This window comes from Rissa tridactyla, chromosome 3 (assembly GCF_028500815.1).
Source record: "Rissa tridactyla isolate bRisTri1 chromosome 3, bRisTri1.patW.cur.20221130, whole genome shotgun sequence".
NCBI classification, from domain to species: Eukaryota; Metazoa; Chordata; class Aves; order Charadriiformes; family Laridae; genus Rissa; species Rissa tridactyla.
In genome coordinates this window covers 46,235,805-46,260,306 of record NC_071468.1, presented here as the reverse complement: position 1 = coordinate 46,260,306, position 24,502 = coordinate 46,235,805, and the positions used below count along the sequence as shown (strand labels likewise).

Genomic DNA, 24,502 nt, shown 5'->3' with positions numbered 1-24,502 from the left:
ACCGAGCAATCCATGAGTCAATGGGAAACCTTATTGGTAAGCTGAGGTTATACAAAGACATTGGGAAAGTGTTCTTCTGGTTCTGCCTCTTGGTAAATTCTGAGTGGGGGAGCACATGTATTGAAGCAATCATCGATGTAAAGCAACATTGAAGAAATACTGCTCTGCAAATGATAGCTAGAAAAAGAGCAAATTGCTGGAGCAAAATCAGCTCTCTGATGGTTCAGAACTAGGGGCATAATTTTGGGTTCTCATTCATATTCCTTGGGGACCTCTGTAGATTGAAACGTGCCAAAGGTTCAATGCTCCTGTGCCTTAAAGTATATCTCTTGATAATTTCTGTCTCAGATCAGATTAATTTTTGAGGTTGGAAGCTTTCCAAGGTGACGCTTTGCATTTTACTCCTAATTCAGGTGACTGGTCCTTGCAACTGCCACAAATTTCATTTTCAGTATGAATTAAACACAACTTTTCTCTCCTTCTATTTACTGTCAAAGTCCATGCCTCAAGAGCACTGACAGGTTTAGATAGAGAAATTGGATTTTCACCACATCAGTTCAGCAGATTTTTTGCCTTTTTATCATTGTTTAACCAGCTCGGTCATATTATATAAGGTTTCTGTGGGCTGTATTATCTAGGGAAAAATCAGAGTGTATTTAGAAAACCCTGAATTTATGTTTAAAGCATGATTTTGCTTCCCAACACAGAGATATGGTACTGTGAAAATCTCATTGTTTAAAGTCCCGTGGATCATTGCATGACGATGAAAAGGAATTTATGTGCTTGACTGAAAAGTTACTTTCCTGGTGTGGTAATACCCAGATATGTAGCCCGGCCAGGCTTATGAACAGATCATGTAAAATGAAAATCTTGTTATACAATGACTTCCTTGATTAGGTAGAATTGAACTTTGTGGGGAAGACTTTAAAAAGAAAACAAAAAGTGTTGTTTCACTTTAGTGCGCTTAATGCAATGTTCTTAATTGAGCAGAAGTGTAGGACCAGCAACACCCTTGTAGGTATTGTGCTGGTAAAAAACTGCACATGGTACCTGTAATAATGAATCTGTTGATTTTACTCAAGAAAACTTTAGGTACAAGTATGTTTTCTTATTTTTCTTTTAGTCCTAGCTCTACATGTCTAGCTTAAAGCTGTCTCTTGTTACATTAAGTTTTGTTCAAAAGCTTTTTTTTTTTTCTGACTTGTCTTCAAAGCTTTCTGAGGTACGCACTTCAAAAGAACCGTAAAAGTACAAGAAGGTTATTGATTGTTTGATTTGATTTCCTATTGTGGGGTTTCTTCCTTAAAGGCCCAGTGAAGTACCTAGACTTAAGATTTTTGGTGGATTTTTGTTGTATTCTTGCCTTGATGTAGACTGTAGCAGATGTTTACACCAAATGTTCCCTGAGTAGCACTTCTGATTTCTTTTGCAAAGGACTGGACAAAGGCTTTTTTGGAAGGTCAGCTTCTGTTTGCTGTTAAAAGCAAGATAACAAGTGTAGGACTTCATTTATATATTTTCATCTTCTAAGAGAGTACATCCTCTTGTGACTTCAGAATCAGAGACGGAATCACGTTGGAAGACTTAAAGTTGGAAAAGTTGTGCTCTCTGCAGGCTGTGACCATTAGAATGAAGTTATCTTTTGCAGGCAGTCTCATTACTCTGGGCCAAATTCAGCCATACTGTAAACTGTTTAAATTTGCTGATAGTTAAGAAAATACTTGTGGTGGGTTGATCCTGGCTAGATGCCAGGTGCCCCACCAAATCTGCTCTGTCGCTTCCCCTCCTCAACTGGACAGGGAAGAGAAAATACAACGAAAGGCTCATGGGTTGAGATAAGGTGGGGTGATCACTCACCAGTTACTGTCATGGGCAAACCAGACTCGACTTGGGGAAATTAGTTTAATTTCTTACCAATCAAATCAGAGTAGGTTAATGAAAAATAAAACCAAATCTTATAAATACCTTCCCCCCACCTCTCCCTTCTTCCCAGGCCCAACTTAACTCTTGAATTCTTTACCTCTTCCCCCTGAGCAGCACAGTGGAATGGGGAATGGAGGTTGTGGTCAGTTCATCACACGTTTCCCGTGCTGCTCCTTTTTCCTCAGGGGGAACGTTCCTCACACTCTTCCCCTGCTCCAGCGTGGGATCCCTCGCATGGGAGACAGCTCTCCACAAACTTCTCCAATGTGAATCCTTACCACAGGCTGCAGTTCTCCGTGAACCGCTCTAGCGTGGGTCTGTTTCATGGGGTGTAGTGGAACAGACTGTTCCAGCATGGGTCCCCTGCAGTGTCAGCAGTCCTACCAGCAAACCCGCTCCAGTATGGGCTCCTCTCTCCGCTGGTCCACTGTCAGGAGCCTTCTTCATTGTGGGCTTCCCACAGGGTCATAGCCTCCTTTGGGAGGCTTCTCCTACCTGGTGTGGTGTGGTGTCCTCTGTGGGCTGCAGGTGGATATCTGCTCCACAATTAACTTCTATGGGCTGCAGGGGGACAGCCTGTGTCACCATGGTCTTCACCAGGGGCTTCAGGGGAATGTCTGCTCCATTGCCCGGAGCACCTCCTTTCCTTCCTTCTTCACTGACTTTGGTGTCCGCAGAGTTGTTGCTCTCACATATTCTCACTCCTCTCTGGCTGCAGTTGTGCAGGATTTTTTTCCTCCCTCTTCAATATGTTCTTACGGAGGAACTGTCACTGTTGCTGGCTGGGTCAGCCTTGGCCAGTGACAGGTCCATCTTGGAGCTGGCTAGTGTTGTCTCTATCGGCCATAGGGAAAGCTTCTAGCAGCTTCTCATAGAAGCCACCCCTGTAGCTCCCCGCTACCAAAACCTTGCTATGCAAAGTCAATATGATAGCCTTTAATAATCATTTTATCTAGGAGGGAGTGCACATTCATATGAACTGAGGGTTCAGCCCATCATGCTTTCTTATATGTATATGATCTGAGGGTAGGTTTCTAAGCCGTTGCTCTTGAATTAGAAATTCAGGTATGAGTAACTTTAAATTATTCTGATTTGTGCTTAGTTTTAAAGAAATGTAAGTGCTTTTTGCTTAAGCAAAAATGTGTGTGTTATTGTGGTGTGGAGATAGGGAGTGAAGTAAGAGTGTCTAGAAGAATCTTTTAGATGACAGTAATGTAAGGAAGAGTATTTGCTGTTAAAGGGCACACTCTTGTCTTTCAGCCTCTTCAGGCAAAGATCAGAGATGGCTGCTTAGTTTCTGTATGAAAACAAGAGTTTCCAGTACAGAATTTATTTATTTTGCTCTGGTACCACGTGTGGGGTATATTCTGTTGTGCAGTTATGGAAACTGCATTCCGACTACATTTTTCTAGGGTCACTGTACGTATATTTTGTCATTAATACAGAAACTGTTTCTGTTTATGCAGTATGTATATTTATATATCTTGAATGTAGGGAACAGCATGACTTGCCTTTTGCCTGTTTTCATTCTTTGAATATTTTCTTAGGAAGCAAAACATAAATACACAATAGCCTGGTATGCAAAGGGAAGTATACTAGCAAAGTGGAAGGAAAGATGTTGAGAAATGTGCCTTCCTTTAGTAGAAAGCCATTCTTCCCAGTATTGTGCCTACTTGGCCTTCTTCTGAACAAAGCCACTTCCATAGTATCTGCAATTCCTGCATGTGAATCATAACTTCTCAGAATATTCTTTAAAATGCTTTTTAAATATTATTTGTTATATCATGACATTTAATGTCCTCTGTAGTCATGTAGGAAGCCTGTGACAGGGCAAGGAATGTGTGAACCAGACCAGTTGATTCACGGTCTTCCTTCTGTCCCCTGTTGCATTGAATTTGTTTACTTTATTTTGCCAGTGCACCGTTCCTGATTATGAACGTTGTCGTCTCAGCAGGCTCTAACTGTGTTATTACATTTCAACATACTCAGTACCTATATTTCTTTAAGGTCACTAAAATGAGATAACTTAAAAGGTACTGGCTTGCTTGAAGTTTTTGGATCTTAAAATTTTTCCCATAGTCTGTTACTACGTGCCAAGTCAATCTCAGCTCCTGAATACGCAGCATTCCCACATCCTCCTGCAGTTCTCTAGCTGAAGTCCATGTTTTGTCAAAGTATGGTTTCACTCGTCATCCAGAAAGGATAATCTTCAGCTCCTGCTTTCCTGTTCTGGTCTAGAGTCTAAACAATGAGGCCTTAGGATGTAGTAAGTCTCCATTCCATTTCTTTTCTTCTCTCCTCATTATGAATCCTCATGTGTGTAAATCCAGTGCAAGCCATTTAAATGATAGGCCTAAATGGCAATCTGCATGAATGAAGAAATTACTCATAATGTATAGATTGCTGTCAGTTCTGCAAGTGTTAAAAACCTTTCTTTTCCTGCATTTAGTCAGTTAAATTCACGTTAATTGAATTCCTGTCTTATTCCAGTCCTGCCATCAGCTAGGTCAAGAACTTTGTTTTCTCTGTGATGGAGTTAGCTTATATTGAATTTGAGAAGTAACTTCTAAATGGTCCTTATAATAGATTGCAGAGACTGTGAGGACAAGCAGTCAAATTCTTGATTAGCTGTTCTACCAGAGAAGAATAGCAATGAGTCAAAACTATGGATGTCTTCCCAGGTAAGAATGTAGTAGTATTCCAAGGACCTCTTTATAAAGCCATTTTCGCTGGTAGTAGTAAGTAAGGCAAGTTTTAAGCAGACAGAATACCTCTCTTAAAATGAAATATGGTGCTCCAGGGTGGTGGTAAAAGAAAATAGTATTTATGGTTCAAGTCACATGTAACAGATCACGGCTGTTAAAGCCCTTTGTCGGTAGAATGAATTGGTATTGACTGCCTGGTTTCTCTTGCAGGTCATTAGCTTGTCAGTTAATTGAAAAGCTTATGACGGGCTTCTCCATGACAGTGTTTTGTGGTAGAAGAAAACGACCCGGGAATAAACTTAGTTAAAAGCTGTTTGTAGTCGGTAACTATGGCTGGTTCGTACATGGTTTTGATTGCTGTGTGTGTGAATTGTATGATGGGCTGTTGTCTAGAAGGGATAAGGGACTCCTATGGTATTGCTCTGAAGGCTAACAAGGATTCAAAACAGGATACTACTGTGAATTTCATACCATAAATAATACAAATACACTTGTAAGAGTCTGTATGAATGCTCTAACTGTAACAAAAGGATTCTTTAGGTTCAAGTCTATGGTTAATGTGTCTATCACTAGTTTGAGTCAAAATGATGGTTTACTAATGATGTTATTTATTGATACACTTTGGATTAATATAATATTCTCCTAAAACTATAGTTCTGCTGTCATTGAAATGGCAGTCTACGATTCCTTGTTTATTTTTCAGTGACTTGATAGAAGCTCATAAAAAAGAAATCTGGATAAGAAGTGGATGTTTTTTCCCCCACTCAGCATCTGGACCTGAATCAAGCGTGGGCTTGTGCATCCTTGTTAGCAGTATGGATTCTACAACTGGGTCTTAGTTTGTAATGCTGTTTTGGACGTACAGCTTAAAAAGAAATTAAAAATCGACCTCTTTTCCTGTTAGCTGTGTGAGTTCTGCAGAGGAGGGCAACGTTGTATAAACCTGGGGCGGGCTTTCTGCGAATAAAGTAAACAGGTAACAGGAGAGGTATATGGAAAAGATTTGTTAAATAGAGGTGCTATCTCTATACTGTTATTCTTCTGGCTATAACTGCACTTTACATTTTATTATGGCCTGTGTCTTCTAGAAGTTGAATTTTATAAGGCAGTTTCAGAACAATTGGGCCAGTCACCCATTATTCATTCAATTACACACCACAGCCTTGCTGCTCCCCATTGACATCTGTGTACACAAAGCCCAGCTCTTTTTTTACATAACCTGACCAGCTCAGACACTGTGGGAGATGCTGAAAGTCCTTGGGAGCTCCAGAGCCTGAGAAAAGAAATGGATAAATAGTTCGTTCCCTCTGTCACACCCAGAGGCAGGCAGGAAGCTCATAATGTCATTATTGCACATGTACTATTGCATGTTTTGCCCATATATTGCTGTAGAAAAGGGAGAAATTGCAGACTGCTGCGTGGGAAATTTTGTTAAACCACTTTTACGTAGCTAGCCAGCTGTATTTCTGTTGTTGCCTTACACAGTGTTCACTTACACTGTTATGAGCTATTTCTGAGGGGACTGCCTTGTCTGGAGCTGGAGGCACCCCCATGTGCTGTGATGGTAATGAGGTGACTGGCCTTGCTGGGCTGTAGATTGAAAAGGCGTGGGCTGCATGAAGCAGAGTGTTAGGGAAAGCAATGCAAATAGCTGTCTCGTTAACGTGACTAAAGGATATGCTGGGCGGCTGAATTCTGCTTCTGAGGCCATCTCACTCCTGCGTGCAGCCAGGTGAGATGGTCCATCCAGCCTTTCTGTAGGTGGTCAGTAACTGGCTGCAAGTCTGATTTCACTTGGTTTGGGGTTCAGACCTACATAAACTCTGACTCTTGAAACAGGAGTCAGTAAGTGCTGTGCTTGGAAAATATGAAGGAACAAGTTCTCAAAAGAAAACTGAAAAGCATAGAGGTAGGCAGCAGGGACCGTGTGCATGTCAAAACAGGCACTCAGTCTTAATGTGCTTTCTGAATAACAGTGACTTGTGTTTCTTCCACATGTAAAATGAATACAATGCTGCCTTACCTTGTGAGAGTATCGTTGAAATAAATCCAGTGATGTTTCAGAAATGTTTAGATACTTCAGTGCTGAATGCTAAAGAAAAGCTCAGAACTAAATTAATAGTTCTTTATGTGGCAAGAACATCAGTGTTTGGTTGTGAAAAGAAGTACAATTTTTACAATGCAGCTAAAAGGAAGAATGGAGATGCTGCTGATGGGGAGTGCTGACTGTCAGGTACACAGTGACAAAGTAATTGAATGCTGCATAAAAGTGTATGCCTGTGGAGTAGGAGAGAGGGAAGTATTAATGTTGCAAAAATAATCTCTGTGCTAACTATTAATGTTTGATTTGACTTGGATTTTTGAACTTTATGTTAAAAACGTAACTTGTGAATTTCTTTATAAGTACTGAAGACACAGGTTTACATTAGGTTTGGTAATACCAAAGTGGTAAATCTGCCTGTTTTCATATGTGGAAGAAAACCTTGAATTTGTTCGTGTAAGCAGGATGATGCCTCAGTTTCAGCCGCACTGCTGAATCAATGTGGTACAAATATTTTGTAGGCTTTTATGAAACTAAGCAAAACGAGTAGTGATATTTCATACAAAATCCTATGAGAACAAGTGACTGCAGTTGAACTTTTCCTGGCAGACTTGGAAACTGGGTTATAAGAAATGCCTTTGTGTTAGGTGTTTGGATGATAGCCTAGCAAAGCAGCAGTCCTGGACACTGCTGGGAACTTCTAAGATGTTATGGTTACACAAATAATCATAATTGTGTTTCAGATGGTAAGTAAAATACATATAAACTCATTAATTAAGAACTGTAGAGCTAGCATACGAACCATTTTGCAAACAAACAGGATTAAGTGGGTAGAAATTGGGTGGAAAAAATGTTGGTTAGTCACTAGCAACACTGAAACCCAATATACAGTTTTTTATCTTTGGTATTGGCTCTTTTTGTGTTAGCATGAGTCATCTTAAAGCCTATGTGCTTCCATATGAAAATGTCTCTTGTGTAGCAGACCGTGATGAGCAGAGAAGGTCAACTTTATTTTATTTTATTTTAATCCCTTCTAGCCTTCAGGAAAAAGAACAATTGTTCAGCACGTCCATTAAAGAAACTACTGCCAAAGTAAGTACACATCAGTTTTCAGTTCTTCAGAACATTTAAAGAAGCAGATAGTAAATTGTCTGTGTTCTAGGAATTTGATTTTGTGTTGTTTCTTCTAAACAGATTTTGCACGTAAATATTTTTAAACACACATTCCACACACCCCCCCACCCCCAACTTTTATATTTGGACGGGCCACAGAGATTATGCTTAAGGAATCAGATGGAGTAATCTGTTGTTTGTCAGTTTACGTTTACTAGTGATTGGTCTTCTCGTGGGTCTCCATTTAGGAACAGGCTCCTCCGCGTCATGTAACGAAAGTGAGCTCTGGTCACAGCTGAATGTTTTCACTCTTAATACAGTCTCTTCTAGATGATTAGTTTTGTTGGTGCAAAGGAAGAGCATAAATGATGTACCTCTTTTCCTCACTCTTTCGCTAATAATAAACTAGCAATCTAATTCTCACCTCCCTTTAAAAATACAAAGAAAAGTGGTGTGGCATATTTAGCATACCTTAACCGGAGATGTTATTACTTTTCCTTTGCTTATTTCTCATGGCCCCCTTCCAAGAAAGGGAATACTAAAGTTTTTATTTCAGAATGGCTCAGTGAGCCATAGAGCATCTTTGCTCCAGGAGTGCTCTAGAAAAAAAAGGTCCATTTATTGTAGCTAATTCATATATGTCTATATAGAACAGGGACTGGAAAATAGTTCTGGGTTTTGATCAGTCATGAATTTATACTCTGAAATAATGCATTTTTCATGTTTTTTCTCTAATAGAACTCAACCAAATTTAGTGAAAATTTTATCCTTTGTAATCTATTCTTCCTGATCTTCTTGGACAACACTTTTAGCATGCACTATTAAAAAGACTATTTGAAGACTACATCTCAATACCCCTTCCTCCTTTTCTCCTACTTTATTTTGAGCTCATTCTTCTCTATTCCTTGCTTATGCACACATCTTGGGAAAAATTAATATAGACCATTATAACATGATGCTCTCCGCTATATTTTTTTAAATGACTATGAAAAAAGTATCAAGGAAAAGTGTGTAATTGACCTACAGCTCATCTATAAAATGAATGATAGGTTCAGTACCTCAGAGTGATGTGTTATTTTAAGGTATCTGCAAGCGAAAACATAAGTTACAGATTTTGCCTTCTCCCCTGAAAACGTGTGCCTCTTGAAGTTTTATTTTACCACTGTAATATCGAGAGACTTTTTTCAATAAGAGCTCAAACATTGGGTCACAATTGAGAAGTCTGCAAGGTAGAATTCCACAGCCTGTTTCTTTAAATATTCAATAGATAAAATACTATTTTAATTTCATTCCATTCCTATGTGATGGCCTTTATTTACTAGAGAAGATAAATAGGAAGCATGTAATGAGACTCCTCCAATCCATTTGTTATTTTATTTATTCAGATCGTTTCAGCCTATTGTTTTATTCTCAGACTGAATAGAGCTGGTCTTTTAAACCTTTTCGTTGTGTGGGGAAAATACTACTTTGTCAAAGATCTTTTCTTTCCCCCTGCGACACTAATATTTTTACAGCCTTTTTGCCTCATCTGTGTTTTCAGCTGAGGCTGCAAAAGCTAAGATTCACCTGCTAATGAAGGGAACAATCTCCCTTATCTACCACTTTCCTTCAGAAATTAATATCTGTTTTTGCTAGTGGCAAGATTGTACTGTATGGGAGATCCAGGTGGACTGTCCTTTTCTTCAAGCAGCGTAAAGAGAATTTCTCTATGTCTTCCAAGGTGCAGTTGTAAAGAAATGTGAAGGTTACTCAAAACTTACTTTTCCTTGAGATGGGTGGAGGAAGAGTAGATTTCAGTGCTTTAGTCAGTGTCCTTGTCCCTCTTTCTGCTGCTTTAGATTAACATCATACGCTGGAAAGATGGAAGAGGAAGACAATGGGCAAACTTGCTTTTGATATTTTGCTGCTTTTCATCTTTATTTCACATATCTTTGCTAACCAGCATCCTACTGGTTTCAGATAGACTGCTTTTTTGAGTAGCGTTTATGTGTCTGAACACAGCTTTGTAAGGTGCATTCCTAAACTAGAGCCTTTTTTTTTTTTTCTTCTTTTATTGCAAGTCTGCTTTAAAAAAAAACACAAGCCACTGAAGAGGATTATTAAATAATTTGGCTGTGAAGAACTTCCCTGAAACTGAAAGGAAGGTTTTCGTTAGACTTGGAGCTTGCTGCTGCGTGGGCTGCAGCAGGGCTGATCACCGAGAACAGGGAAAGGGTGTTGCTGGGGCCACAGGCGCTGGCGATCAGACTGGCTGGGGGAGGGTGGTGCGTTTCCCCAGGAGCAAAGCAGGATGCTGGCTTTCTGAATGTTCATCATCTTTGTTAGCTAAGATATAACCTTTCCTCAGAGGCTGAATAAGCTACCCTAATGAATAATGGTAGCTGTTATTAAGATAAAATAATTAGAAAAAATGAAAAGAATTGGAGCTTCTAGGGTAGAACTGATGTAGTGTAGAAGCAGTGCTATTAGTTTAGAGGATGTTATATTATTTTGCCTCTCCGGTTGCTCATTTAGTTTTGTTGAACTGTGCCATATGATAGCTCTGAAGATTAATGTTCTTCATTTATCTACAGAATACACATGACATAGATACAAGCAGAGGCTTGGTAACGTACTTATCTTATGTTCCAGAAGAATCATCTCTGTGAGCTAGAGGAACTTCCTTTTCAGCCTCTGGTTCCCTGCATTTGGTCCATTAATGAAGAGTGCCAGCAAGCTTCGTTCTCACAGTAGTGCTTACAAAGTGGACAGTGTTTACTAGGAACTGATTAAACCTCCCAGCTTATTTTGCATAATTGCCAAACAGCTGTCTACTGGTAATGACTTTAAGTTACTACCAGCATGGGATATATTCATGCAGTTTTCCTGGAGCTGAAAGATTCCCCATCTAATTGCAATTCACTCAGCCATTCAGTACCCCTAAAGAGAGAGCGCAGCTTAGAAAGAAGTCATTAAAAACTTTCAGATTTATTTTGGAAGCGTGAGACAGAAATGGCCTTTGGGTTCTTCGGTCACGTTTATTCACCTCTTATGGGTTCGGGTTTTTTAAAACATTTTAAGTGAATTAATAAGCAAGTCACTTAGAAGGGGGTACTGAAACAAAGTGAAATATCTGGGAATTGAAAAATTAAAGTGGGTGCAGAAGTGATGAGATGTATGTGTTTTTAAATTAATAGGAAGACTCTGAAGTCTTTAGATAGTAACAGTTACTGCTTGGAGGATAGTTCTGTTGACTCAAGAAAAAATATGACCCATTTATGTTTAACAGATGCTCTCAGCTAAAGTCAGGGGGTATTATCCATTTAAAGGGATTTACAGTTAGTATCATATCTGAATTATTATACTTTAATTGTACAAACAGATAAACCATTAGAGCTGTAAGGCTTTTGCTCTTAAAAGTGAAGTGATAGCTGTGCTTCTGCTAGTAAGTGTGGTATGTACACTTGTTTTTAACGAGAGCAGTCAAGGAGGGTAGGGAAACTTTTCTCTGGAGATTATATTTCACAGGTCATCTCTTCACAACTGGCCTGTGCCTCTCTTGACTGTTGCTTTACCCTTGGTTCCAATGAATGCAATGTTTTCTCAAGTGTCAGCTACAATTTGAAGCGAGTGTTTGATGCCTGCCTTCAGACGAGAGATTTGCCCTTGATGAGAGATTTTTCTGTTTGTTCATTTTGCTTCCTTCACAAATGATGCAATGTGAAATAAGAACCAACATTTTTGAATATGTGGGAGTTGTATGAATTGCGTATACTGTATAAGATCCTTCTGAGGTGGTAATGTACACTTAAATCACTTAAATGTAAAGTACAGAAACAGTTGAACTTCCTTTTTTATTTTTTCCTCCTGTCTCTCTCCATGTTTTTAATAGCAGTTCTGATTTGTTGCTGAAGGAACTTCCAGTTAAAAAGATGAAAAAAGAGAGAGAGGAAATGTCAGAAACCTAAATCCCGGTCAGCTGTGTCTCTTGATTGTGAAACAAAGTACAGTATTGCACTGGTATAGTCTTATTTATTGCCTGTGTGGAGAATTAAAGATGTCTGCTTTGCCTTTTTTCAGTTAAGATGTGTGGCAAGGTATATTTTGTATAAAAATCGCTGTACGTTCAGTGTTATGACATCTTAAACTCCAAACATTGGCTTACCTACACTCCACTCCACATATCACTGTTAATGCTGAAATTGTATGGAGTTCGTAAGATGGCCTTTCTTCTGTGTGCAGCCTCAGTATCTAATAGTGAAACGTGTTCTCTGTCTTGCAGGTAGCTAATGCTAATACCGTTCCCTATTTTTATAGTAGAATGTGCGGCAAAGACTGGAAATTTTGATTCCTGTTGGGTATTTCTGTAAAGACATCACTTTTTATTAAGCTTCTTCACCTTGCTGTAGGATGTTATGTCATGTCTGTAAACCAACAACATTTGAAGCTCCATTTAAATTGCCTTATACTTTTACATGAATGAATTATATATCACGGCTGTCTGCCTCAATCTAGGTTTGTACGAGTCAGAAACTCTGCAGTACTTTGAGGAGGAAAGTGAGTGATATTGAGACTCAACTACCAGCTCTACTTGAAGCCAAAACGCTGGCTGTTTCAGGTAAGTTTTAAGTGATGAGAGGACTAACGTTGAGTGGTGTGTTAGAGCAGTTGTTGACTTTCTCATAGCTGAGACTTCTTAGGAAAAGTCATTGATGTACGCTGGTCTTGATCCCTTGAAGTCATGGCAAGTCCGGCAGAACGGGGCTGTGTTGTGCCTTGTGTAAAGCACTTCAGGCTCCTCTCCACAGTTGGGAACTACTGGTAGGCAGTAAACATGCAAAGAACATATTTTTCCATAGGTGAAATTGATAAATAATTATCAACACCCGTTCCTGGACCTTACAAGTTATATGCCTAGATCTCTCTAGCTAAGAGCATAAATTTACAACAAAGGTATAGTAATTACAAACGTGGCTTTAAATGACACTTTAAAATGGAATATAATAATTGGTAGCTTCTGCTATTCAGATCATTAAACAACTAATCTTGGTAGCAAAAGAGCAATTTGGTCCTTGGAGCACTCGTGCGTATTATTTACAACCAGTAAAATATTGAAATGTGATTACAGAGTCTGATACATAACAGCTTTACATGCCGCTTACTGGGGATTACTGCACTTTTCACTAAGGAAAAAAGGCAAAGCACAGTTCTGTCACTTAAGTTTGAAGAGGTGGGTTTTGTAATTCAGCAAATTGTTTGCAGATGTGTAAGTATCTCTGTGCTAGACACCTGCCTCAGAAAGCAAGCTGAATACAAGGGAATATAGACTTGGGTACGAGGAATTTTCCAGCATTACACCAAGTAAAGAAAGGCTGGAGGGTTCTTTAATACATATCAAGGCGACGTGTTATAACTATCTGTTGGTGATTTACTTTCTCAATTAGATGCAAGAATCTAGTTCTGGCACACATGAATTAGTTTAAAATGAAACCTTGTGCAGTGTCGCATGGGTTGTTTGCCAGAAATGGATAACGTCAGGCTTGTGCGAAATCATAAAGGAAATTAAAGAGCAGGTCTTGTATTGGTGCTGAGCATGCTCAATTTCCTTGCTTCTCATAACACTTTTTCAAAATGGAAACCCTCTCTATTTCTCGGTGTCCACCTGCGAGAGGTAAGCTGAGCAATCACCCTTCTCTGCCCGTGGGCAGTTTTGAATGTAGGTAATTTTCTCGCTTTCAGAAATGGGGTCAAAGTTTTCCCCAGCCATTTTATGACGTCCTTGAGAACAAAATAGCCCATAAACTGGATGTGCAATTGCTTCGTGCTGCCAGCAGGAAGCAGTTGGCCAGAAAAGATGTACCTCAGTCTGGCACTTCGAGAGAGTAAATGACAGCTTGAGGACTATTTCCAAAACATTCATAGCAATATTTTACACTTGTTAGCTCTTAACAGAGGTCGCTTGTTTCAGGAACGAATTCAAAAGACAATTTAATGCTGATGTTTCTATAAACTATTTCCACAGTACTGTGACTATGGTTGCCTTTCTATGCTTTTTAAGAAGTATCGGTGCTGTTTCTTAGTACTGATAAAAAGCATTGTTTCTTTTTTTTTATTCTTACTCTGAAAAACTCTTACTTCAGGGAGTTTTAATGACTGGGAATGATACAATCCCAAGTTGTTACTAAGGCAAAATTCTGGAGGGAACTGGTTGAAAATCAAGGATGAAAGGTAATTTGGTGACAGTGGATACTGTAATTTCTTTACCTCATTTTAAATGGATACATTTAGTTGATGTGTTGGGATTTGTTTATGTTAAATGCAGAGCAGTATGCAGAGGATACAGGGGAAATACAGGAATAAAAAAAAATGGCGCTCTCAAGACCTGAAAGTTAAAAAAAAAAAAAAAAAAATCTCAAAAAAGTGGAAATATTTCAGTCTTAAAGCATGAAGTAATAAAATCAGAAAAGCCAGGATGCAGAATGAATTGCAGCTAGCAGAGAAACAAGTCAGGAAGAAAAGATTTGGTAAATGCGGAAGAGGAAAGAGGAAGGAGGAGCTAAAAATAGGTTGGTTTTTTTTTTTTTTACTTAACAAGGCAAAACTAGTGAGCAGTGGATAATTTAGAGAAGGCTGAAGTATTCAGTTCTGTGTATTCTTGTTCTAAAACAACAATAAATGAATGACACCTCTTAAATAAGGCATAGTTAAGAAAGTAGGTCTTAACCTTTTAAATACTGGTTAAGATTTAAGCAAGGTACTGTATGTATGTATTCCCTGAACTGTCAGGCAGCTACCAAAACGTTAATCAACAGCCTGGATATATTAAAATTGCTAGGAGGTGGGAGAATCTTCAGTTTGGTAATATGCTATTATTTAAGGACAGCCTTGGAAGAGCATGAAATTCAGAGGAAATTATACTATATCTAAATCTACAGTAAGAGTAAAGTTTAGTGGTCATAGTTAGAGGTTTTCATTTAGTCTGGAAGCATCAGGCAGGGATAAATATCTGTTACTTCTGCTTTTTACTGTAGCACTTAGATTATTTTCTCAAACAATTTCCTCATTCAGCAGTACTAGTGGATACTGAGAATAACTGTTTTTCTCTAAACAGATGTTGTATCATTTTTGTTTAACGTAACATTTTCCTTCAGGAAGCAGAGTTAAGTGATTTTTGGAACAGTGTCAAAGCAAAAAGGTAACTGAATGCAGTTGCATACATCTGGATTAATGTATCCCAGAAGTTAAGTCAGATGAGCTTAAGAATATAGTTATTAAGTGATGCATTGGTTTCAGAGCTTACATGTGTGATGACTTAATGATGTGATGACTTGGAAAGCATGATATATACCTCAACCTTTAATGGCTACCTTGATAGATTCAGATAACATTCAGCTTCTATGTGAACTGTACTTTCTATTCCAAACACATTGATTTATAGTATTTGCACCAGAAAATGTAAGAATATAGCCTATCTTGTTTTGAGATGCAAATACTGCAATAAATACAAAGTAAGCATAACAATTTTATTAGTTCTGTCAGTGCAATACCTTGGATTTTAAGACTATCAAATAAATGATACTGTAAAGATATAAGAGATGATGTTACATATTTAAATGTCTCTCCTATTATTTCTTCCTTGAAAGAAGTGCAAAATTAAAATTGGAGGAGAAAGAAAGAAGGTTTGGGAATTTTTGTATTACTGAAGCTGGTAGAATAAATACAGTAGACTAATTAAATCCCAGTGAGATTTCATTTGGAAAAAAACCCAACAACCCTGTACTTAAATGTTCAAGAGGTATTTCTATCTACAGTTACAATTCAGATCCGTTATATCAACAACTCCCTTACCTTCTGATTGGCATTTGCCTGTTGTGATAAATAACTTGCAGTTAATACTCCTGAGATGCTAGTCCAGAATTTTTCTCCAAACATAATTAGTGGAATCTTATTACATTGTTCATGGTTTTTCAGTCAGTAGCTTTAGCTAATTATAGCTAACAAGTACTCCTGATTGCATTTGATGTTACTGTTGAGATACACATTTGTAAGTAGTTATTGATGAAATCTTATGGTTTAGCATCTAGTAGGCTTACTTTTTTTAAAAATAAAACACCTTAATGTCAGTGCTTAGAAACCTACGTGTGATTGTTATAACAGTTACTTCTTACAGTAGCTCTTAACATGCTTATAACAATTTTGTCATCAGTTATGGGAAGAACATGGCAGTACATGATACTCTGTTGTTTCTCTTGGCATTGAGTGTCTATTTAGCATGAATTTTTTTGGGAGGAATAAATTGCAGATCAAATAATCCTAAGCCAGTAAGAAAATTCAAATAGGACAATATGTAAGCAAGTGTGAATGTAACTGTAGAAATATTATTAAGATTTATTTTACTACTTGAGGCTGTTTTGCAGAAGAGCAAATGATATGTGAGAAATGGTGTGTTTCTCATTTTTCCTTAGTGAGAAAATAATTTGGGAATAGCAGAGAGGAGGTAAACTGAAAAGAATTTTTAGTCGTCGTGTTGCCTGTTTCCTATATTTGAATAAAAGAGGTTGTTTGATATATTTTACAGTGTCTTCATATACTCTAGGTGAATTTTTTTTTCTCTTGAGAATGCATAATAGTGTGGGACTAGATAGCCCAAAAGTGGCTAGCAGGGAGCTAAACAAATGTGAATGAAAAACTGAATTCATTATGTAGTTATCTATGAGATGCATGTCATTAACTTTCTTTATGTCTCTACAAATACAAATTATATCCACGGAAGTTAGAATAAGGTGACTTGTAAGTATTTAAAACAAATTATAAAATTCTATTCTTAAAACTGTCTACACCAGTAAGAGACCTTGTGTTATCGTCCTGTAATTCGCACTGTCTCTATTTCATTAAATACCTGCAAGTGGGATCTGACTGGAAATACCATTGTGGGATGATTTCCAGCAGTATAACGAAAAGGGTTTTTTCCCTTATGTCAATGTAGAAGTGTAGTTTATAAATAACAGGACATAAATACTAGAATAGCATATTTTCACAAAACTTAATGCTGGGACTGTTGCCTCTTTGCCTTCTCTTTGATGTTCACTTAGGGCAAGTTCTGCAGGCTTAGAAAGCAACTGTAACAAAAAAAAAACCCCAGCCTTCCAGCTTTGGTGCTAAGCATTCCAGTTGGGAATGAGTATGTTAGAGAGGGGACAGAGCAGTCAGCAGCATCAGGGAAGATGCCAGTGCAGGCTGAAGGACATTTTTCAGCCATGCGTATGCGTGTTTTGGTAATGAGGATGTCTTGTTTTATGCCTGTGCGGTGTTCTGTCACTTCGTGCAAAAATACGTATCGGCATAAAGTTCTTGACATGACGTTGAGATCTTCTCCAGACATTTCATTGGAAGGCGATAGTGCTCCTGTTTTTTGGTTTTGTGTTTTTGTTTTTTTTTTTTTTAACCTTTTCTGTATCCGAGAACTGTTGTTTGGTATCAGTTGGAGAACTCGGCTAGTCTTAGAAGCAAAAATACCAATGCCTCTTCTCATGAAGGCTTATTTTTTTTGATAAATTGAAGTTTGATAGACCTGTGTCTTGTCAGATGACATAGCTGCTTCCCCACTTACGGATTCTTGCTTCCAGCAGTGGCCTGGGTTGACGGCTCAAAGGCATATTGAGATTAATTCTTCTTCATGCCTGTATCTCAATGTCTGACTCCGGCGTACAAGGCTGTATATTGGGGTGTCTTCCCACAATGGTCACTTTATGTTCTGTGAAGTAAAATTTACTACCCTGGATTGCTGCATGTGATGTACTTTTTGGCAAGCCTGTTAACTCATTTGCAAAATAAAGCCAGGGACCCCCCTAATCCAACTCCCAAACAGTCATGCAGACTGCAGACAGCTATACTGTTTGTCTTTTAATCTCATTTCCAAATGAGATTGCTGGATGGATAACAACAACAAGGATAACTTGTTGTAGCTGAAGTTCCAGTGTGATATGTGACCAGACAGCAGAAAATCATTGCTTCTGTTGGAGAAGTCAGTCAGTGACATAACAACTTACTCTTTTTCTCCCCTGTTACCTAAGCTGCTGTCCCTGAAGGGGGAGAGGGGGTTGAGTAAGCTCTTTGGCAGTTCCTTTTCTGGGGTTATGTGCTCAAAGGAGGAATGTTAGATGGGGAGAGCTGTGAAGGGAAGGTGCTCTCGCCCCATGGAAAGGCTGTGCTGTGGTCTGGAGGTGATGAGAAAACCCCTGTGCAGTCTGTGGAAGGGGATGGTGATGTACCTTTTTCCACTGACTGTCCAGGGAGCCAAGGTGAAAAACTTCTGAACCTCAGTGCATGCACTTTTGGTGCCTCAACCTACCTGGCTTGAATATTTCTCTCCCCAATCCTTCTCTGGTTAGTAAAAAGGAGGGTGATGATTTCATGCAGCCCTCAAGATCATGGAGATCAGGTCTGGGCTATTTCCCTGCTCTCAGCATGTCCCTTCCTCTCCACTGGTAGCAGTAATGAGCGGAGGCAAAGGCAGGAGAGAGGGGAGATGTAAAAGAACCAGAGACTGAAAGGCATAAGATGAGTGGGAACTATGAGGCAGGGGGAAGTAGGGAAGCTCGTGTGCACGTGTCTGTGCTATTGGGTGACCCTTGAGCTTTGGAGCCACTTTCGGTTGGGCATCCTTTACCATGTTGAAAGAGAATTATACATGACTTGCAACAACCCTTTATTGGCCTAACACATGTCGTGAACTGCTGGGACTAATGTGCTCCTGGGCTGTACTTGTCATCCCCAGTGCAGGCACTTGAGAGCATCTGGTGGCCCAGCGTTCACCAGTAGCTGTTGCTCCTTGGAACCAGTTGTGCCTCAGTATTGCTGAATTGCCATCTTCCAAACCCTCTGCCTTTTTCTTCAGGGTTTTTGTGCCTTTTCTCATTGATAATTTTCATTTGAGCCTTTGAGTTGTTGTTATTGATTTAAAATGTTATTGTTGTTGGGTTCCCCCCCACTTTGTATATTTATTTTTTTTAATTCCTGGTTTGCTCTGTGGTAACTGATTCAGGCCGGGTACAAAAGGCTTTCTGTAGCACAGAAATCCTCCTCCAAATATATATCTGTGGAGTCTCTTGCCTGCTTCTAGACTTATTTTCTTACTTTACCTTTCAGGGTCACATCATCATTCAGTTGCATTATGCTTCATAAAAGTATTGGCCTGTGTTATTGCTTAAAAACAGTAATTGTGATTCAAATATGCTGGAATTCTGTAAAATGTTTCAGGAGATGGTAGACTGTCCCCCATTTGCTATTTGTTTTTTTCAGAGGTGCAAGCACACTGGCAGTGCTTCAAAAATCTTACATTTCTGTCATGTTTTTAGCGTTTTCTCTTTTCTTTGTGCACAGCTGAATGATATTTATTTTCTTCAATTTCTTTTCTGGTGTTGGAATCAGTTTGTATTCTCATTAATCACAGGGTGGAGGATTTTCAGCCTTGAATTCCAGTGCCATTGATAAATACCATGGTGGCAAATGCCCTAAGCTAAATTGTAAATTTTCTCTTTCCTATGTATTATTAAAAGTGGTGGTAGTCTGTGAAGAATTAGCTTATACATAGTGATAAATAATGACCAGTCTGTTCTTTCTTACATTCAAGGCAATGTCCAGTATGTATGCTTTACTGTTATGCAAAAATTGCTCCTTTGCTTGTACCACATTGAACGTAGTTTCAGTAGGGATGGGGCGTGCCTCACTGCTTCATGTATGAATAATGGAAAGTATGAGCACATGTAATTCCTGGCATAAATATGAGAAAAAGTGGGAGTAAAAAAAGTTGTGGGGCATTAAGTTTGCCTTGTATTTTGAAGGGGAAGTATTTAACAAAGCTTAAATAATAACACATTTGTTGGTTTTTACAAAATGGGATGGATTTCAAACTGTATTTTTAGTCAATTTGTTGCTGGCAAATGGTATCAAAATAATAGTATGACAATTTGAGGCTACTAAATGGGCAACAATCTGCCCAATATAGTAAAATCTGACAATGAGCTGTTATAATGGACATGAGTTTGTGGCATGTAACTATGTATAGAGAAAATATAGAGAAAAAAATACGTAATATGCAGGGCACTATTTAGCTGAATTATGTAGTCATATAAGTAAAACTTTGGGAAAAGCGGAAAATAAGGTAAATATACTATTTATATTTACAGTGAGTAAAAGCAATTATATAACTACATTGTGCCTGGGGATAGTTTTTTAATTTATTTTATTTTTCCAGTTGGGGTGGTTTTGCTTGATTTGGCTGGTATTTTTGGCCTTCACATCAAGTTGTTGGAGCTTACCCGACATTACTATCTCTAGAGAGCGGGGGATGAAGGATGTGTATAAGGAGAGAGCCCCAGAGGGCAGGATTAAGGAGGAAGCTTAAACTGGGTTTTTCATTGCCGTCTTTTGAGATAATGGTAAGATTCAGCCCCTCAAAGTGAAGTGTACATACGCAGCTCCTTATTACAGTGTAATGCAAGCATGTTATTCAACATGTTTGGAGCACTGGATACTTTGAATTAGCTGGAAAGTGAAAATACGACTTTCCGGTGTTGTACTTGTAAAGGTATAGTCAGTTCGGCAAAGTTCATGTGAAATGATTTCAGATTTTATCATGATCCCAACTTCAGTTCAGATGATTATTCCTCCCCTTCCCCTCCCCACCATCATTTTATCCAAGCGCTGTTGATTCCCTCGATTTATTCAAGTTGAAATGGAATAGATTTAACATTCTGATAGAGCAACAGACTTTCTAGCCTGGACGTTTTCTGAATTTGTGGGTTTCCCTATTTGGTGTGCCAGTTTGCACCCAGTGTGTTTATAGGAACACGTATGTAGTGGCTGAAATTGCACATCGCTAGTAAGTGTCACTGCGAGACAGGAGGAAAGATGGGAAAAGCAGCATTTTGCCCTTCAGTCCTCTTCATAGAATCCCTGTCTCGTGTCTTGGTTTAGACCAGAAGCTCAGCTTTGGTGTTAAACTATTAATTCCTCAGGTTTGTTGTCTCTGTACAGATTTTCTGAGTGAGCACTCCTATTAACTTCAGTGGTTTTTGAGTTTCCTGGGAAGAGTTAGGACTGACTTTATTTATCTAATGTCACCCAACTAGAGCTCTGTCGGCGGTATGGCTATATAAAACATAGCTCTGAGTGGTTGTCAAAGTAACAGTTATTTTGTTCACTTAGGGAAAATAATTATTTTATCATTAAAAAAAGGAACTTTAATATTTTCAGGATATTAGCGGAATAAAATATTTTGACATGTCTTCAGAATGTTTCTACAGCATCCAATGTGACTTTGTCTCTTAACAAACAAAAAACCCCAGGAGGACATGTTTTTTAATGCTGGCAGCTAGGGATTATATATTAATTTTTAAATCAACCTTCTTACAGCGTTTAGAAAGCAGTTATTTTGGTTGCTGTGATTGAGGTCACTGATGGCACTTGTGGTGCATGAGTTTGTATAAGCTCTTCTGACTTTTCACTGCAGACTTCCAGACATTTCTGCTGTCAGGGAAAGCTGCATCAGGCAGTTTTGGCTTTGGGATATATATATCTGATACTTTTTCCTCATAGCCTTATTTTGATATAAACTTCCCCTCTGGGAATTAAGATCCATTCAGTATGTATAAAACTTTCAGATGTAATATCATACCTTTTTCCTTGCTGTCTTCTGAAATGCAAGAGCAGGCTCTGGATTCTAATGAAGAATCTCTTGCCTTCATGTTTTATTAAGGTTCTGTGTTGATGCTTTGGATGAGTTCAGGTGAAGTAAAGGAACACTGTTTAATTTTAAGTCTTATTGCCTTAGAAGCATCTGAGTATCTGTCGTTTTTCCAGTGATTTTGTCTTGCTTATCTTGCTGCCATGTTTTGCCCATTTGGAAACATATGACAGATTAAGATAATAAAATTTGTGCTGCGGTTTCCCAATAAATGCACCAGTAAGCCATAAGATGCTAGTATTTGTAAAGCATATTTATAGTTATTTGATTGTATAATTCTTTGTAAGTTAGAACTGGCAAATGGGGTTTTAGCTGAGAATTAGAAATAGGGGAGTTTTGAACTCTTAAAAAGAAACAAAAAAAAAAGTCAGCTTTAAGCAAAGAAAAGGGCTTGACTGAAACTACTGTAGCCTTAGAATTAAATTTAAAAAATCCCCCACCAAACAAAGCTACCATACTTAGCAATGTTCAGTCTTTAAACCTGATTTATTTTGTACAATCTTTTCCAAATTTTTTGAAAGTGCGGTCTCCTCTTGGCACAGCTGTCCTCACATGGCCACTTGAGTTTGCAGCATCATCTTTCCTCCAGGAGGATGGTTGTAATTGTTTGCTGGAAGTGCTTACATTCACTCTTATGCTCTGGAGGAATGGATCTGCTCCCAGCAGCTGTCAAACAGTGGTTTGCCAACTTCTGACCAGTGTAAATATTTGTGTCCCATTCTTGCTCCCCTGTCCTGAAGGAAATGAACAGCACCCAAACCATTCCTGTTTCAGACTGTGACTAACACTTTTGAGACACCAGGTAAAAAGGATGTAGTGCCACAATTTAGGGTACTCTGATGTGGGTTTAATGTTTTGGATTATATCTTGATTTTAAAAAATAGTTTTTTAATTGATTTGTTGTGTGTAAGCAATAGTTTATTGTATTCCTAAAAAAAAAAAAAAGCGAAAGGACACCTTTATATCTGAATAACGCTGGTAGTATTAGAAAGTTATTTCAGGAGACTGCAGTCATTGCACATACTTCAGAAGCTGATGAGACATCTTATATGTGTGACAGGATGTGCTTTACATTAATATTTGCTTCAAGGCTAAATTTTCTAAGTGCATTTACTTACTAGATCCCTTTACTTATTAGATCATACCACCAAATTTTCGCTAAGTTAGGGTGATGCTAGAGTTTAGATCTTGTGCTAGAGATCTTTTGTGTTGTATTGGGCAAGTCTAGATGGAAATTATTTTTGTCAAGTATTCTTTAGATTACAGTGATTTTTTTTTTGTAGGTTTTTGTGTGTATGGTTTTTTTTCCAGACGAGTAGCTGAATCATTGAAAAGACGCAGGTACAGCTGTATGAATGTAGCATTATAATAATTACTCTACTGCTATTTAAAAATGATTTAATAGCTGAGCATCTCACTGTCATTGTGCATTTATACTTAAGACTTCTCTGTGAAGTAAGGAAATATTCCTCTCCAGGTTCTTATACAAATGGTTGTAAGAAAGGTTAAGTGGGCACATATTACTAGGCTACACTGTAAACCAGTTGGGAACTGAGCTTTTGACTCTGGATCCCTGTCCAAAGGAGACAAATGTTTTTAAAAACTCCAGAGCAGTGCAAGCTGGTGATAGTGAGGTATTCTGCCTGTCTCCGAGGTTTCGTGCTTCAGGGAGAGCCAGAAGTGTGGAGAGTCTTGACTTTTAAATATGTTCTCTCAGAAGAACATCTCCTGATGGTCTTTGCATGGGGTACATGCTATTTAAGAAATGCAACCTGTCACTTATAAACAGCCTTCTGGTGCTTGTTATGAACAACGGCATAGTGCTGCTTTGTTCAAGGAGGAAGTACTTCAGGGTGTAGCAGATTAATAGCATCTATTTAAAAAGTATTGCAAGTTGATGTGTCCTCCAAAACAAGAAAATGGTCTTCCAGATCACACCACAGTGTTCAGTGAATTACAGTATGACATTTTCTGAAGTGTGGACCTTAGGAAAAAGTTTTCTCCAAAAATGTAAATTGTATCAATAATAAAAAATTGATTATTTCTGTGTGTATAAGATTAAATGTGTTACAATTATGATTCTTTTTGTAGTATGCAAATGAAATGGATGCTTGCAAAGCTGTTTCTTTTCTCTTCCTCCCCCTTCTCCTCCCCCCCCCCCCCCAAATTGGTCTTTCAGTTGCTGCTGGGAAGTATAGTTGCTTAATTTCCCTTGTTTGCTGTGTAACCTACTGATGTTGCAAGTCTGCTTCATTGTCTCTTTCCTCCCTCTTCCTTCCCCCTGCCCCCACAAAACATGCAGGAAGTAATTTTGGTACTGCGAAGGATCTGACAGAAGAAATAAGATCATTAACATCTGAGAAGGAGGGGCTGGAAGGACTTCTCAATGAACTGCTGGTTCTGAGTGCCAGAAATGTCCGAAAATTAGAGAGAATTAAAGATGACTACACCAGAGTGAAACAAGAACTTGAACAAGGAGAGGCTGCCTTTGGTAAGTAGTTCTTAGGCTGTTACAGCTTTTGCTCAGTCATAAGCGCATAGAAGTCTACCGGGTTTGATGAACCATCCTCTGTTTCAGGAAACATACTGATTTTTCTGAGGAAAGTTTGTCCAGGACCTAGATAAGCAATATGCTGAATAGCTCTCAGCTGTTTCCACTGGAAGTAAGGGAGACTGAGGGGGAGAAGGGATATCCCAGCAATATGCGGCTTTTGGAGAGCTATCTTAGCCCAGTTCTCAAAAACCTCCTTTCCTAAGCCCGTTTTTGTAATAATGATGGTGATACTGCACATTTATTCACATACAGAGAAACATATGTAGTCTTGTATGCACAAGCAGTAGGTGCAGCTGGCTGTGACAATAGAACCATATGTAGTATACATAACCAAATATTTAGTATATATAACATATTTGGTGATGAGTCTGAACGTATGAGGTGCAAGGGATTCCTGGTTGTGAAGGCGAGAGTTCTCTTCGTAAATTTATGCTTGAGGG

At 38.6% G+C, this 24,502-nt stretch overlaps 1 protein-coding gene across 10 annotated transcripts in view; it reads left to right on the top strand.

Annotated features, from left to right (window-relative positions):
- Positions 1 to 24,502, top strand: part of DISC1 (DISC1 scaffold protein) — a 215,866-nt gene that overhangs the window by 84,288 nt on the left and 107,076 nt on the right. For all 10 annotated transcript variants that reach the window (XR_008465229.1, XM_054194043.1, XM_054194040.1 and 7 more), the window contains 3 exons: positions 7,707 to 7,761; positions 12,277 to 12,379; positions 23,811 to 23,999. Coding sequence is in view for 9 of the 10 variants with exons in the window: in XM_054194043.1 (XP_054050018.1) it covers positions 7,707 to 7,761; positions 12,277 to 12,379; positions 23,811 to 23,999 (347 nt within the window). In the remaining variant the exon portion in view is untranslated. The remainder of the gene's footprint in view (positions 1 to 7,706; positions 7,762 to 12,276; positions 12,380 to 23,810; positions 24,000 to 24,502) is intronic.